The 18,147-nt window shown below is 41.8% G+C and overlaps 1 protein-coding gene across 1 annotated transcript in view; it reads right to left on the bottom strand.

Annotated features, from left to right (window-relative positions):
* Positions 1 to 18,147, bottom strand: part of LOC110485785 (VPS10 domain-containing receptor SorCS3) — a 213,159-nt gene that overhangs the window by 95,209 nt on the left and 99,803 nt on the right. The window contains exon 2 of the mRNA XM_021556952.2: positions 16,904 to 16,971. Coding sequence (XP_021412627.2) covers positions 16,904 to 16,971 — 68 coding nt within the window. The remainder of the gene's footprint in view (positions 1 to 16,903; positions 16,972 to 18,147) is intronic.

Raw genomic sequence — 18,147 nt, 5'->3', positions numbered from 1 at the left:
TAGTGCTTCAAATCCAAGAATGGGACCAAACTCCCAAACCAAATCACCTCAGTCTGTCGTAACACACAATACAAAAAAAGATAAAGACTGGGGCGTTCAGGAGCGCAACTGACTCAGAGGTCCTATTCCTGTATTGATCCAGCAGGGAAACTAAAGGTTGGTGAGCTGTCTTGCACAGCTAGCTCACAGACTGACGCCTCTCTTGGTCTCTTGCATCTGACTTGGCTGGCCACTGACCAAACCAAAGAGTTAGTAACTGTGTGCTAGCATAACTAAGACACCAGACACACTAGCCAGGGAGAAAAACTGGAAAACCTTATCCAAAAATTCTACCGGGGCCCAAAACTTTTACATGGTCGGGTTGTTAGTGTCAGAAGTGGGGTTAACAAAAAGGAACAACTTTACCTGACATTGCAACTGTGAGAGAGAAGAGAGAAAACAGGAAAGTTCTTAGCTGAAAACCCAGAGGCAAGATCAAGCCTTCAGGCACTAAACATGATCTTTCCTCTGATTGACATGGTTGAACATTATTCTGAACGTAGACGAAGCCCAGGCATCCAGTCTTAAAAGTTTCTGAACACAACGTCTGAATCCACAGTGAAACGTTTCTACAGCTATTGTTTGAGATACTACAGGTTATTTTTGTTCCTAGCCAGACTGCAGGGGAATGACAGATGTAATATGGGTCCAAACACCAGATCCTAGACCCGATGAACCAACTGTCTGGATGGATGCTGAGACCTCTGGACGACACAGGAAAATTAGAGTTTAGCGACTGCGATATTGGTTGGCAGAGACACACCGCAATGGGCATGAATTACTATCATGGCTCTGATAGATAGTGCTGGATAGCAGAGAGACTGTGGGGCCAGAGATCTTAATAAGAGACAGATGACGAGATGTGATGTGAAAAGGTCATGCAATACCTGACTAAAAGGGAAAAATGTGAATGGTTGACGGGAAATAGCTGACTTGAACTATTCAACACCCAAACTGCTCTAACTCTTATCATTCCTCATAGCAGATCACATTGTGAGATGCTGGAATAAAATGTGTTTCAACTTCAAAAAGAAGACAACCATCTCTACCTTCTTGAAAAACAACTTAGAGAAGTGCAGTCAACACAGAGAATGTGGTAGAAAATGTTCTGCAGAGTCGGGGGCCCATAAAGAATCAGTTAACTGATAATAAGGCCCACAGTAAAAGGGAGTGTGATAGCACATTGTCTCAGGCTAATCTCAACCCTTAATATACACCATTAACAATCACATCTCCGGGACAAATCACAAGAGCCTCCCATCATCAAACTGCCGTCGTTTTGAGTTCAGAGACAATAGCTGAGCTGAAAGTTTTGTGACGACTGTGAAAATCCATTCCGCTAGCGCTTGCACGCCAAAGAGAAACAGAGAGAGAGAGAGAGAGAAAGAAAGGGAGGAGAAAATGAAGAGGGGGAAAAAAGAATGAAGAGAATGCGTCAGCAGAGGAAGGTGTAGAGGGCAAAGGCAGCAAATAAAGCTTTTAATAATATCTGCTGCCATCAGCATACCTTATCTCAGGAAGGGGACCAGCATTGTACAAGCTGTCAGAGTGTTTATCTGTTGCAACATATACACAATGTAGAGGCAGTGAGACACACACACACACTTCTCACCCCTAAGGTACACTAGCTGTAGAAGAATCTCTCCTCCATTGAAGCATAATTGAAAATGACTTTTGGAGAATTGACACATTAAGGGAACATAAAGATATTTGCAGGTGTTTGCCGGAAGAGCACAGTGGATCGTTGGTGAGAGACATGTAGGAGGGTGGAAACTCAAGCGTGAATGAATAATGGAGGGAAAAACATTCACATTTACTGACTGGGTCCAATCGGTGAGAGGAGATGTGTTTTTTCTTCTTTATCTCAACACTTGGAGTGACCTTGAAAAATGAGAAACAGGCAACAGAGACAGGAAGAGGAAATATAAAATAGTCCACGCGTGAAAAAAAACAACAACAGCAGGAACAGATGCAGAAACAGATTCCCTACATAAATTAGGAAGTCAAAGAATATTCCCACTGTGTGAAATGAAGATGTTAGATAAGAACCAAGGTACTGTAGGTACTGTATAGCTATTGCAGGTAGCCTGGAGGTTTACAGCATTGGGCAAGGTCGCTGGTTCGAATCCTGGAGCCGACAAGATGAGAAATCTGTTGCTGGGCCCTTGATCTAGGCACTTAACCCAAATTGCTCCAGGGGCACTGGGCAATAGTGACCCTGGCCGTAACCCCACTCCCTGCGGGTCTCTCAGGAGGAGTTGGAATATCCAAGAAACACATTTCCATGTCACACTTGTAACAGGACAAATATAAGCACCCCCTAAATGTATTATTATCCTTTTTCAAGTGTTACTGAGCAGTGTGGAGGAGAAAAGGTATGAGACAGGAATGTTTCAATCTCCCAATGTACCTAATCCTAACATGGAACTGTACGCATATAACAGATAAGAGTGCGCACAAGATACAGCATTTGTCATAAGTTATTGGACACAGGGGGAAAAACATGAACGTTTCCATTTCACAAATCATACTTTTATGGCACTTTGATCAAGTTACTGGACACAGGGGAAAACAACTATGAGACATGAAAGTTTAAATCTCACTATGGACCTAAGTCATTCTTTCATGGCACTTTTAGCATGGCCTTCATGGCTTGTTTGTGTGTCATTACTTTCATTCACAAATGCACTCTTGAAGTGCTGTGAAGAACTATAGCGGAAGAAACACTGACATTTGGAGGATGTTTTTAAGTGACCTCACATACTGTCTCGTTGATACCTCTGTCACGTTCAACATTCCTCTTTCACTCCTGACTGTGCATCTTCAAGCGATTTAGCTTGACCTCGTGTTCTCCCCTGTTCTCCACATTCCACAAAGCTCTTTTCCAGAACAAGTCTTTCAATAAACATATAAAAGTTTGAGATTCCCCCTCCAGGCGTGATTATTTCTGCACGAGGGTGAAGAGAGCGTTCTAGGTCACACCGAGACAAATCCACTAGTGAGTCAGCGACATCCGCCTTTTTCCCGCTCATCGCCGAGCATCGCCACTGACCTGAAACGCAATGGTGTTGACTCATTGTGTGGTCACCTCAGAACCTCTTCCTGCCTGACAACAACCTAACACGTGCTCTGCCCTTTCCTCACAATGAATTAAGGTTATTGTGTGTGACTTGGTGGAGTCACGCTCGGGTCAGGGCACAGCAGCAGGTTTTCGGGTATAATCTTTAGGTGGGACCTTTCCTCTGGCTATGCGGATACGACACGAGCACAACTGATTCCCATTCATTATTTACAACTAGAGGAAGCTGAGGCCAGTAGATTAAATTACGTTTTTCATTTTCTTCTGTAATGTACAGGTAACAGCCAAAATAGTGGATACATTTGAGTAAATAAGGGATACAAAGTCTATTGAAAGCAGGTGCTTCCACACAGTTGTGTTTCCACACAGGTGCTTCCACACACTTTTTCAGTGTGCACTTTAGCATTAGCGATGATTGTACGGAATCTTGCCAGGCTTTTCAAAGCCATGTCATAATGAACGAGGGGCCAAAAACACACTCTTGATTTACAGTGCATTCGGAAAATATTCAGGCCCCTTCCCCTTTTCCACATTTTGCTATGATTGTACAGCACTCTCTATTGTTTATACAACTAATGTAAGGGCAGGACATGAGACAGGAGTAAAAACTGACGTGGGCATTGTTTCATGTGTTTTATAGGACAAAACGTTCCAAGCATTCCAATGTACGTAGAGGAGGGTGTTGCACAATATCAATGCATAACAGTTACATTACAGGCTTATTCTAAAATTGATTTTAAAAAAAATTCCCCTCATCAATCTGCACACAATACTCCATAATTACAAAGTAAAAACTAGTTTAGAAATTTTTGCAAATGTATTACAAATAACTAACAGAAATACCTTATTTACATAAGTATTCGGTCCCTTTGCTATGAGCTCAGGTAGAGCCTGTATATGCATTGATCAACCTTTGAGATGTTTTTACAACTTGAAACATTTATCTGTGGTAAATTCAATTGATTGGACATGATTTGGAAAGGCACACACATGCATATATAAGGTCCCACAGCAAAAACAATGCCATGCGTTCGAAGGAATTGTCCGTAGAGCCCCGAGACAGGATTGTATAAAGACACAGATCTGGGAAAGGGTACCAAAATGTGTCTGCAGCCTTGAAGGTCCCTAAGAACACAGTAGCCTCAATCATGAAAGAAGTTTGGAACCGCCAAGACTCTTCCAAAATGGCTGCCTTGCCAAACTGAGCAATCGGGAGGGAATGGGCCTTGGTGAGGGAGGTGACCAAGAACCTAATGGTCACTCTTATAGAGCTCCTCTGTGGAGATGGGAGAACCTTCCAGAAGGACAACCATCTCTGCAGAGCTCAACCAATCAGGCTTTTATAGTAAGAAAGAAGATTCAACTCTTTGGCCTGAATACCAAGTGTCACGTCTACAGGAAACCTGGCACCATCCCTATGGTGAAGCATGGTGGTGGAAGCATCATGCTGTGGGGATGTTTTACAGCGGCAGGGACAGGCAGACTAGGCAAGATCGAGGGAAAGATGAACGGAGAAAAGTACAGAGAGATCCTTGATGAAAACCTGCTCCTGAGCGCTCAGACTGGGGCGAAGGTTCACCATCCAACAGGACAACGACCTTAAGACAACACAGCAGTGGCTTCGGGACAAGTCTCTGAATGAGCCCGGACTTGAACCTGATCAAAAATCTCTGGAGAGACCTGAAAATAGCTGTGCAGCTACGCTCCCCATCCAACCTGACAGAGTTTGAGAAGATCTGCAGAGAAGAATTGAGAAAATACACATATTCCCTCGCTGTCGGGTATGAATCACATTGTGGAATAAATGGCCCATGTGCAATTGTTTAACTGTAACAAAGGTTGTTTTTCGGGCTGGGATCTGGGGTTGAATAAGAAAGATTTGATAGTGTACAATCAAACATATTTCGCTGCCATACATCCTGCTGCACTGCCCTCAAAGGGTATGTGTTTTGTTGTTTCCAGAAATTCTCCAAAGAGATATAAAAAAAGGAGAACTCTCAGAGAGAGTAAAAGTGAGAGGAAGCCATATCCCTTTTACATCCTTTGTCTGTTTCCTCCTTCTCCCGCTCTATAAGAAGTTTCAGAGCCAATATTATGGAAACGTATAACTCAGGAATGAGGAGATGGGCTGAGTTGATCTGAAGGAGGAAGTAAAGAAAAATCTTCCCAAAACTTCAGGAAGAGAAGGGTGAAGAAGTAACATCATGACTAATCTTTTTCATTGAAATGGATAATGTTGTTTTCCAGGCCAGGTTCACAGGAATCTGATAAGTCTGGCTGGCATTGAGGCAGTTCTTCTTGTTCTCTCTTGACACATCCCTGTCACTGTCACGCCCTGACCTGAGTATTCTTTGTTTTCTTTATTGTTTTGTTTAGGTCAGGGTGTGACATGGGTGATGTATGTGTTTTTGTACTGTCTAGGGGTTTTGTAGGTTTATGGGGTTGTTTTCATCTAGGTGTTTATATATGTTTATGGTTGCCTAGATTGGTTCTCAATTAGAGGCAGGTGTTTATCATTGTCTCTGATTGGGAACCATATTTAGGCAGCCATCTTCTTTGGGTATTTAGTGGGTTATTGTCTGTGTGATGTTGCATGTTTACACTCAGTGTTTATAGTGGTCATGTTTGTTTTGATATTCTGTTTTGTTTGTTTAGTGTACCTCGTGTTATTTTCATCTTACATTAAAAGTATGGATTCACATCACGCTCCGCTTTGGTCTCCTCACTACGACGTTCGTGACAGTCACCTTCTCTCAGTCCCCGGAATATTCTCAGAACTCTGTCACAGAGTTCGCAAAAGTCCATCCATAATCTAAATGGCATCCATGACAGCTCTGTGGTTTCACTATCATGTGGTAGGGGCAATTGGTAGGCAAACAACACACACACGTAGGCCCACATCAACTGCAAGCAACCACAGGCAACCAATCAGGACCCCTAACAACAGTTGTCAGAAAGTAGTCTTTCTTGTAGTATTTGTGTCAGAAACCCAGTGGTTTACTCAAGACTTCTAAGGCCACACACTGCATGACTTGTAGGCCAGATAGATTACAAAACATTGCATTATCATGTCTGAGGCAACATGTACAGTACTGTCTGCATGCACGGGTCAGTGTACAATCTGTACTAGTACACACTGGCCTGTACATGGAATGATAAAGTCCAGTGAGTTAGAAACCCCAAAACAAACCTAGTATCACAACAACGAGGTAGAGGGTCGTGGAGATCGAATTACAAGTTCTGTGCCGCACGAAAAACATCAATCAACTAAGCATTCACGCTCAAGAGGATTAATCATTTAGCCTTAATCAGTGTCACATGTGGCGGCTTGATGAGATTTTAACTTGATAACCACAAGCAAAACCGAAAGCTGTGTATTTAAAAGGGAGCTGCTCTTGAGTTGCATTTGTATTGAAAACGTGTAATATAAGCCTGCTGGCGGTTAGAGCTGGTGACGAAATCCAACCATTTACTCTTAAGACAGAATGTAAATTAGAGTGTGCTTCAGGATATGGGTGGGAAAACCAAGAGTATGTCATTAAAAGGTTTGAATTTAAATATTGAGAGAAAGGAGCTACTACATAAATAACCTCTTCTATAATAGAATGAGTGATTAATGTAACAGACACCAGGAAATGGGAGGGGAGAAGGATGTGCCCATTGAAATGACTAGAAATCCTATATGGAGAGCAAACCTGTGAGTGTTTTTCATAGCAGTTTCACTGTAAAACGGAAGATGTAGATATTGTTTATCAAGGGATTCTTTCAAATCGTTACAATGCCACGGACTAAAGCCTATCTGTTGACGCAAAGGACGATGTTGGCAAATCCTATGTTTTGAGCCGAGTCCAGGATGACATCTGCTCATGAATAATCTAGATTGAGCAGTTTTGATATGAAATATACTGTGTGGGCCTTGACTTGAGGATAACACAATATGATAAACATAGATATTCTACAATATATGAGAATCGATCTGAAAACCTATAACGTCAGATGTTGAAATTAATATCATAATCAGATCTCAGTCATAGGCCTTTTCTGAGAGTTCCTACTTGAGGAAGTATTGGATTCCAATAAAAAGTTATATAGCGCCTCTGGGGTTTTCAGGTAACGTCCAAGTCCAATTGTAATAGATCAGAGACATCAGGTAGGTCCCCTTCTCTCTGCGACACAGGCCTTATTATAGGCACTGACCTGTGAAATATCAGCCAGCCTCTGAGTGAGTGAGTTTAGCAAAATTATGTAATTTGAAAGGTTGTCACTCCTCACCCCTGCCTGACCCCACAGTGGCACATTTGGGAGTGGGGGATGGGATGGGGGGGATGGGGGGGGGTTTAAATGGGAAGGGAGAGATGGAAGGGATGGCCCAGATTAACCTTTCTCTTTCTGTCTTTCTCTTTCTTGTCTTTCTCTCTGTATCTTCTGTCTTGCTCGTCTCTCACTCTTCTCTCTCTCGTCTCTCTCTCTCTGTCCCTATTCCGCTGTTTGACTGCAGGGGAATCCTCTCCACTCCAAATCACTAGATGTTACATTCAGAAGACCTGCACGCCTAGTCAGCCAGAGCTTTGTTCAGAGTATATACCCTTCACCATGGCACTGATGCCTTCTGAGTTCCTCGTACAGTAGCCACCTTTTTCTCAGTAGACACAGCAGCTTATCTGATAGCAGCCTACCCAGACATTTTAAAGGTTTTCTTTCTTTCTCGGGCCATTTAAGGAGTGAATTGACACACTCTAATTCACAGCAGGAGAGCTTTGAACTGTGATACATTTCAGCTGGGAAAGTATTCATAGAAATGTGTGACAGAGACTCACTAAAACAAATGCCCATACATGCCCTTAAAATACTGTGTGTTGTATTATACAGTACACTTAATTTCACAATTACACAATTAATCTAACCTTCTAACCTAACAATACCACTTCACACAACATTAAATAATTACCAGACTCGATATCCATTGCATTCGAGATCCACTTGTACAGTGCAATCCCATTTCAGATCATTATAATATTGTATAATGTCACTTTTATTAACACTAACTCCTGTCAGTTGTCATCATCTGACTTCACCTTACAGCAAATCATTCAATCAAGCGTCTAATAAGGGGATGGAGAGGGAAGAGGAGCATGCTTACATTATCAGATGGAGGGACAACTGCACAAGGAAAAACCATACAAACCAGTTGTCATTGTCCGTCTTATTTTCGTCTGAATTTCTCTCTGAAAACCTCCTCATAAAAGAAGGGTGGATGTGTTTTGTGTTCTGAAGAGAGGTATTAACCTTAAAATCCCATAGCTACATACAGATAAAGTCAGGGTTGTGGAGTAACAGATACATGTAAGAAACTGTAACTATAATCCGTTAAATTATCAGAAAAAAATTGTAATCGGATTACAGATACTTTTGAAAAACTAGATGATTACTTTGAGGATTACTTTTAAATTCAGAAAGGATGTTTGCGAAACAAACTCTTTGACACTTCTCTGTTTTCTCAATAACATTCCAATCCTGTCACGTTCTGACCTTAGTTCCTTTATGTCTTTGTGTTAGTTTGGTCAGGGCGTGAGTTGGGGTGGGTAGTCTGTTCTTTTTTCTATGTAGTATTTATGTGTTTGGCCTGGTATGATTCTCAATCAGAGGCAGGTGTTGTTCATTGTCTCTGATTGAGAATCATACTTAGGCAGCCTGTTTTCCCCATTTTAGTGGTAGGTGATTGTTTTCTGTCTCTGTGGCTTCACCAGACAGAACTGTTTCGTTTTTTGTGTTCAGTGTTAATACATTTCAACATGGACATGTACCACGCTGCATATTGGTCCGAATCTTCATACTCCACATCAGAGGAAATCCGCATTGAAAAAAGGCACAAGTTTCAGTTTGCTCCACCCGAGAGTGTCTGACCACAAGTCAGAGAACACTATGATGACACACCAAATGTGCTTGATGGATCGCGGGAAATGAGCAGGAATAGGCTTTTGTATGCTAAAGTCCATGTTATGTCTTCCAATGGTGCGACTGCTGTCGTCACCCAAAGATTATCCAACTTGAATAAATGTTTGGAGGTAAGGATGACTGCAGTGGTGATATCTACATGGCGCATTGGGAAAGGGGGATACCTAGTCAGCTGTCCAACTGATTGTATTCAACTGAAATGTGTCTTCCACATTTAACCCAACTCCTCTGAATCAGAGAGGTGCGGGGGGACGCCATAATCGACATCCACGTCTTCAGCACCCAGGGAACAGTGGGTTAACTGCCATGCTCAGAACAATAGATTTTTTATCTTGTCAGCTTGGTGATTCGATCCAGCAACATTCCGGTTACTGGCCCAACGCTCTAACCACTAGGCAACTGTACCTGCCAAATCACACTGCTGCTCTCTCATGTAGCTATTTGCGGCTTATGGATTGTGGTTGTTGTGGATGGATGTTCACAAATCTAAATGTGTACTTAAACCCAATAACTGTCACACCCTGATCTGTTTCACCTGTCTTTGTGATTGTCTCCACCCCTCCCCAGGTGTCGCTCATCTTCCCCAATATCCCCTGGGCATTTATACCTGTGTTCTCTTCTTGTCTTTTGCCAGTTCATCTTGTTTGTCAAGTCAACCAGCGGATTTGTCTCAGCCCCTGCTTTTCCCAGTCTCTCTTTTTCTCGTCCTCCTGGTTGGTACCCTTGCCTGTCCTGACTCTGAGCCCGCCTGCCTGACCACTCTGCCTGACCCTAAGCCTGCCTGCCTTACCACTCTGCCTGCCCTGACAATAAGCCTGCCTGCCTTACCACTCCGCCTGCCCTAACCCTATGCCTGCCTGCCTTACCACTCTGCCTGCCCTGACCCTATGCCTGCCTGCCTGACCACTCCGCCTGCCCTAACCCTATGCCTGCCTGCCTTACCACTCTGCCTGCCTCTGACCCTAAGCCTGCCTGCCTGACCACTCTGCCTGCCCTGACCCTAAGCCTGCCTGCATTACCACTCTGCCTGCCCTGACCCTAAGCCTGCCTGCCTGACCACTCTGCCTGCCCTGACCCTAAGCATGCCTGCCTGACCACTCTGCCTGCCCTGACCCTAAGCCTGCCTGCTGACCTGTACCTTTGCTCCCAGCTCTGGATTATTGACCTCTGCCTACCTGCCTATTATTGACCGTGAACCTGCCGTCCTGTACAGTGCCTTGCAAAAGTATTCATCCCCCTTGGCGTTTTTCAAATTTTGTTGCATTACATCCTGTCATTGAAGTATATTTTTTTATTACAAGTAACAGACATACACAAAATAGTCAAAAGAATGGTGTGTGCATATTTACAGTGAGGGAAAAAAGTATTTGATCCCCTGCTGATTTTGTACGTTTGCCCACTGACAAAGAAATGATCAGTCTATAATTTTAATGGTAAGTTTATTTGAACAGTGAGAGACAGAATAACAACAAAAAAATCCAGAAAAGCGCATGTCAAAAATGTTATAAATTGATTTGCATTTTAATGAGGGAAATAAGTATTTGACCCCTCTGCAAAACATGACTTAGTACTTGGTGGCAAAACCCTTGTTTGGCAATCAAAGGTCAGACATTTCTTGTAGTTGGCCACCAGGTTTGCATACATATCAGAGTGATTTTGTCCCACTCCTCTGTGCAGATCTTCTCCAAGTCATTAAGGTTTCGAGGCTGACGTTTGGCAACTCGAACCTTCAGCTCCCTCCACAGATTTTCTATGGGATTAAGGTCTGGAGACTGGCTTGGCCACTCCAGGACCTTAATGTGCTTCTTTTTGAGCCACTCCTTTGTTGCCTTGGCATTGTGTTTTGTCATGCTGGAATACCCATCCACGACCCATTTTCAATGCCTTGGCTGAGGGAAGAACATTCTCACCCAAGATTTGACAGTACATGGCCCCGTCCATCGTCCCTTTGATGCGGTGAAGTTGTCCTGTCCCCTTAGCAGAAAAACACCCTCAAAGAATAATGTTTCCTCTTCCATGTTTGACTGTGGGGATGGTTTTCTTGGGGTCATAGGCAGCATTTCTCCTCCTCCAAACACTGCGAGTTGAGTTGATGCCAAAGGGCTCCATTTTGGTCTCATCTGGCCACAACACTTTCACCCAGTTGTCATCTGAATCATTCAAATGTTCATTGGCAAACTTCAGACGGGTATGTATATGTGCTTTCTTGAGCAGGGGGGCCTTGCGGGCGGTGCAGGATTTCCATCCTTCACGGCGTAGTGTGTTACCAATTGTTTTCTTGGTGACTAAGGTCCCAGCTGCCTTGAGATCATTGACAAGATCCTCCAGTGTAGGTCTGGGCTGATTCCTCACCGTTCTCATGATCATTGCAACTCCACGAGGTGAGATCTTGCATGGAGCCCCAAGCCGAGGGAGATTGACAGTTCTTTTGTGTTTCTTCCATTTGTGAATAATCGCATCAACTGTTATCACATTCTCACCAAGCTGCTTGGCGATGGTCTTGTAGCCCATTCCAGCCTTGTGTAGGTCTACAATCTTGTCCCTGACATGCATGGAGAGCTCTTTGTCTTTTATACAGGTAACAAACTGAGATTAGAAGCACTCCCTTTAAGAGTGTGCTCCTAATCTCAGCTCGTTACCTGTATAAAAGAGACCTGGGAGACAGAAATCTTTCTGATTGAGAGGGGTCAAATACTTATTTCCCTCATTAAAATGCAAATATTTTTATAATATTTTTGACATGCGTTTTTCTAGATTTTTGTTGTTGTTATTCTGTCTCTCACTGTTAAAATAAACCTACCATTAAAATTATAGACTGATCATTTCTTTGTCAATGGGCAAACGCACAAAATCAGCAGGGGATCAAATACTTTTTCCCCCTCACTGTATTCACCCCCTATGCTAAGAAGCCCCTAAGATCTGGTACAACCAATTACCTTCAGAAGTCACATAAATAGTTAAATAAAGTCCACCTGTGTGAAATTTAGGTGTCACATGATCTCAGTATATATACACTTGTTCTGAAAGGCCCAGGGTCTGCATCGCCATTACACAAGGGGCACCACCAAGCAAGCGACCCCATGAAGACCAAGGAGCTCTCCAAACAAGTCAGGGACAAAGTTGTGGAGAAGTACAGATCATGGTTGGGTTATTGAAAAATATCAGAAACTTTGAACATCCCACAGAGCACCATTAAATCCATCATTAAAAATGGAAAGAAAATGGCACCACAACAAACCTGCCAAAAGTCGGCCGCTCACGGACCAGGCAAGGAGGGCATTAATCAGAGAGGCAACAAAGAGACCAAAGACAACCCTGAAGGAGCTGCAAAGCTCCAGAACGGAGAGTGGAGTATCTGTCCATAGGACCACTTTAAGCCGTATACTTCACATAGTTGGGCTTTACGGAAGAGTGGACAGAAAAAAACCACAAACCCCCAAAAATCTATTTTAATTCCAGGTCATAAGGCAACAAAATTGGAAAAATGCCAAAGGGGTGAATGCTTTGACCTCTGATTTACTGACCCCTGCCTGCATTGACCTGTCAATTGCCTGCCCCTGTTGGATTATTAAACCATTGTTTAATGGTTGAATTCAAGAAGTTTAAGCAGCCTATAAATCATTGTTTTTGAAACCAGTGGACAGCCAGCGAAAAATGCACACTTGCAACAGCTGCATATTGTGGATCTAAGCCTATGGAATAAAAGTGGGGCTTTTAATGCTCCATCTAATTCATGCTGATAAAAAAAGGCCATAGGCCTAATGGACACATGCTCAAACTTGCACCCTTTTGATAGAAAGGGGGAATCTGTAGTTGCTACATCCATTTTTGGACTTATAAATAATGTATAAGTCCAAAAATGGATGTAGCAACTACAGATCGTGTGACAGTTATCCATTGATTCTTGAAGAATATAACTTATAAATGCCTCATGAGCTTAGTTCAACTGTCACACTCCATGAGAACCCAAAATATAAGCTTGTTTAACCCCCAATGTTTGTAAACAGTGTAAATGTAAACAAACACTGTATAGCCTCATAACATGGTTAAAACAATGCTTTTAATATCATGGATGTTCAGCACTTGCATCCATAGCTCTGCCTATTCATCTGAGAGTGGTTACATTTCTCCAGGTCCACCCCTCAGCATTTTACCCAAACAGTGTCCGTTTTGTTATTGTTTCATCTGTGGATTTGCCCTTTAAACAGCTACATATTATCAAGATATGAAAGTGTCACCAACAAAAAGTTAAACAATAGGGCTATAGCAAATGCAGAAAATGGCATTCATTTTTCACATGTAAATAGCACTTTTCAGTAGTGATCAAAGCATGCCATTCCATGAGCGTAGCATTTATTTATTAAGTCGAATTAATGATCCCAATCAGTCCTCCAGGACAACAAAATCGTAAAACAACAGAGTAGGCCTGGCTAATACGTACTTAGTTTTGGGGTCATGCTCAGGTAAAACAATTTGGCTAATATATACTTCCACATTTCCAAGTCCTATTCTTGAAGTTCAAGGGGTATAACATTTATTGTAATGACTGGAATACTGATAGACTTTGGTTTTTAACGTAAATATATAATTTAATTGTATTATTATATGTGGTAGTGTCTTGATCGTTATAATAATGAATGTCGGACCAAGGTGCAGAGTATGTTGAGTTCCGCATGTTTATTAAATGAAACTCACAAAACAATAATCAATAAACGAACAACGAACCGTGACTAACGAGATGCTACGCGCACTAAATAAAAACACATACATTCAAACAATATCCCATAACCCACAGTTGGACAAATGCAACTTAAGTATGATCCCCAATTAGAGACAACGATTACCAGCTGCCTCTAATTGGGAATCATACACAAACCCCAACATAGAAAATTAAACCTAGAACCCCACATATAAATAATAAACTAGACTAAAACCCCTGACCACGCCCTGACCTACTCTACCATAGAAAATATAGGCTTTCTATGGTCAGGACGTGACAGGTAGAAAGTGATGAGTTAGAAGAAGCCTACATAACCAACCTATAAAGTAAGATTTAACATCCATATATGGCCCGCTATGTAAAATTTAACATTGATTCATCCTGAAATAGATGTCATTCAATTGGTAACATATATTTTTGTCATCTTCTAATGCCTCTTATTTTTTATATATTTTTGAACCTTTATTTAACTAGGAAAGTCAGTTAAGAACCAATTCTAATTTAGAATGACGGCCTACACTGGCCAAACCCAGACGACGCCCTACGGGACTCAAATCATAGCCGATTGTGATACAGGGGAAGGTAATCTAAAAGTAACAGAATATAATCAGATTACGTTACTGTCGTGTCATGACTATAATTAATGTTTGCATGTTATTTTCTAAAATGATTACATACCACGGTCAATCGTATAACAATTAATTAAGTAGTAATCTGGGGCACCACAGAAAAAAGTTATTTAACCAGTTACTATCTCCCAACTAAACTCTAAAGATATAAATATATCTTACATAAGTCACAGTCAATTAATTAATTGTATTTACCTTCAGTCTCATTCTAAATGTTGCAAACTCTTGGATATTTGCATGAACCCCAGAATAAATTATGAATCAGCTATACACAAATTGGCTTAATTATTTATTAACTAACTAAATAATCACACAGAATTACATAAACACACAAACAGGATAGCTTACACATTGATCACTAGACAATGCAATGAAAAGTCCCTAGTGGACTAACCTGATATGATGGCTTGGTAGACAATGGAAAGAGGTGGTGGCAAATAAAGAGCGGGAAAGACAGAGTGGGAGAGACAGTGGGCTTATTGTACATACATGTGAAAAATACGGCCATCGTAAATATGGAGAGAGAGTTTCAGAGTTTCTAACCATTCGTACCTTTCAGCTCACGTTGCATGTAACTGGTCTATAGAGTTGTAGCCATTTCAACGTGGGGACTCCCGTCTTCCAGTCCTTTTAAGCACTCTGGCAAAAGGGCCGTTCTATGATGTCAACATAATGTCTGTGCTCACGTGGGTGCGGTAACTGACTGGTTCAAACTTTTATATGAAAAACAATTCTCATTTAGAAGGCTAACATCACATTTCATGTTCTCACATCCTCTCATATTTAATCATATAAGTTCCACAACATTTAGATGTAAATCTGATAACTGGGAAATATGCACATTCAGAGATACAGTTATGTTGTTATACCATCCTTAATGAGATCTCAAAACAACAACTGATCTGACAATTGTTCTTTCAGTACCCAAGGGCTATTCCAACTGTTTGGATTACAGAAATAGTGTTTCATTATTCAACCTTTTGATGCTACCGTTTTGGTGGCAGGAATCTCCTTGTAACAAATAGGTTTCTTTCCCCTCCTCCTGCAAAGCCCAGAGGGAGAGTTTCTACAAGGTATTTACGACAGTCATAAAATGGCCAACTTCACCCCTCTCCTCCTCCACGGGAGAGAGAGGGCGCTGTAGAGCGGACCCACTGTAACCTGATCCTTCAGATCTTCACAGGTGAGTCATGACATTACTGAGTTTGGGTAATCCAAAAGTTACGTTACTGATTATAATTTTGGACAGGTATCTAGTAACTGTAATGGATTACATTTAGAAAGTAACCTACCCAACCCTGGATAGAGTGTTGTAGCTGGCAATCTAAACAAGCCCAATTACTAGAGTCTGTACTGGAGTCAAACATGGTGCAGTATTATGTGTAACTAACAATAATACATATATGAATTGAAATGAACAAAAAAAAGATGAAGATTGAATCCTCCCTTGTTACACAATGGAAAATAAATGCTGTACTGAAACACATGGAAAAGAAACAAGGGTTTTATAGTTTTCATTAAATGTAAGTCTTGGAATAACAAAACACAGAACATTAAATTAGGAAAGTCTGTTCATTGTTTCTTCTCTCTCTCTCTCTCACTCTCTCCTCCACCACATCCTAAACAAAATCACTGAGTCCCTCTCTCTCCTTCCTTCTCTCTCCTTCCCTCTCTCTCCTTCCCTCTCTCTCCTTCCCTCTCTCTCCTTCCCCCTCTCTTCCTTGTCGTCAGTCTGACTCACTCAACAGGAGAGTGATCTACACACGTCACAGTCTAACTATCTGGGTCCCACAAACACACCGAGAGCCGCATCACTATAATCTTATAAGAATCATTCAACTTTCATTGTGTTGACACACCAAATTGCCACACCAAATTGCTTGAAAGGACCACAAGCTCTTACTGTGTCACCACTACAGTCACCAGCAAAAAGAACAAGAAAAAACAGTAACGAAAGTAATGAATGAAGACAACCTGTCCGGTACACCGGTACAAAAATATATTGATGGTGGTAATGCTCATAGCTTCACATTGACTCAAAGGGGGCTTATATAATTCTCCTTTTGTCAGTGTATTTGTAATGCGCTTGTGTTACTCTGTGTTGTTTTTGTGTTAGTCTCCCTGGGAAAGTGGAAGGGGGACAGAGGTACATCAGTGGTACATCATGTTAAACATGCAGTCACAAGAGCAGAGACTAGTCATTGTTCACCTGGGGCACCCTGCCCAATGCTCAGTAGTGCAATGCTGCTTTGTATCTAGCAGTCTTGTACAAAGCAGTGAGGGAGAGAGAAAGAGAAAAGGGGTAGGGAGAGAAAGATGGAGGGGAGAGAGAGAGTAGAAAAGAGAAAGAGGGTGGAGAGAGACTGCACTATTGTTCCTATGATGAATCTGAATACGTGTCAGAGGAGGGAGGGAAAGAAAGAGGGAGAGAGGAAGTGAGAGAGACAGAGAAGGAGATATGAAGAAAGGCTACTGTCTTACCTCCACAAGGTGCTCTCTGTAACACTACCCAGGTGAAAGTCGTAGAGTTTGGTCAGAATCAGGATCACCTGGAAACAAAACAGACATTCCAGGTGTTATAAGTATGTAATAAGCCTTTAAGAATTGTCACAGGTTATTCTCTGAGAAGACAATAGAGACTTGGCACACTTGTGTTATATTCTCTTAGAAGAACACCATCCTACGTATTCCATTAAAAAACAATCAAAACCAGCATAAACAAAAACAAGCATGATCCTGCAGTCAGCCCCTCTGTTCCCATAGCTTTGGTCTGAGTGGTGTGAAGAGCGGGAAAGAGTGAGAGAGAAGGGGGTCTTTGATAACACACGGGTGAATCACAGACCAAGACGGCAACCCATATTCTAGAGACCCAGTGGTCAGATTTGATATCACAACAGGGACCAGAGAACTGTGTTTTTTTGACTCGGTGAAGCCTGAAGTGGCATCTATCACAGAATCAAAAATCAACCCCTATAACTCCTCCTAGGCTGTCATGTAGGAAATGTTCAACTTGTAGTGTATTTAACATTTAAAAAGGCTTATGAAGTTTGCAATGTAAAAAATATATACAGTGCCTTGCGAAAGTATTCGGCCCCCTTGAACTTTGCGACCTTTTGCCACATTTCAGGCTTCAAACATAAAGATATAAAACTGTATTTTTTGTGAAGAATCAACAACAAGTGGGACACAATCATGAAGTGGAACGACATTTATTGGATATTTCTAACTTTTTTAACAAATCAAAAACTGAAAAATTGGGCGTGCAAAATTATTCAGCCCCCTGAAGTTAATACTTTGTAGTGCCACCTTTTGCTGCGATTACAGCTGTAAGTCGCTTGGGGTATGTCTCTATCAGTTTTGCACATCGAGAGACTGAAATTTTTCCCCATTCCTCCTTGCAAAACAGCTCGAGCTCAGTGAGGTTGGATGGAGAGCATTTGTGAACAGCAGTTTTCAGTTCTTTCCACAGATTTTCGATTGGATTCAGGTCTGGACTTTGACTTGGCCATTCTAACACCTGGATATGTTTATTTTTGAACCATTCCATTGTAGATTTTGCTTTATGTTTTGGATCATTGTCTTGTTGGAAGACAAATCTCCGTCCCAGTCTCAGGTCTTTTGCAGATTCCATCAGGTTTTCTTCCAGAATGGTCCTGTATTTGGCTCCATCCATCTTCCCATCAATTTTAACCATCTCCCCTGTCCCTGCCACCACCATGTTTGAC

The sequence above is a fragment of the Oncorhynchus mykiss genome, chromosome 13, assembly GCF_013265735.2.
Source record: "Oncorhynchus mykiss isolate Arlee chromosome 13, USDA_OmykA_1.1, whole genome shotgun sequence".
Classification (NCBI taxonomy): Eukaryota; Metazoa; Chordata; class Actinopteri; order Salmoniformes; family Salmonidae; genus Oncorhynchus; species Oncorhynchus mykiss.
The sequence above is the reverse complement of the archived record's forward strand: the minus strand, read 5'-3'. Positions and strand labels throughout refer to the sequence as shown.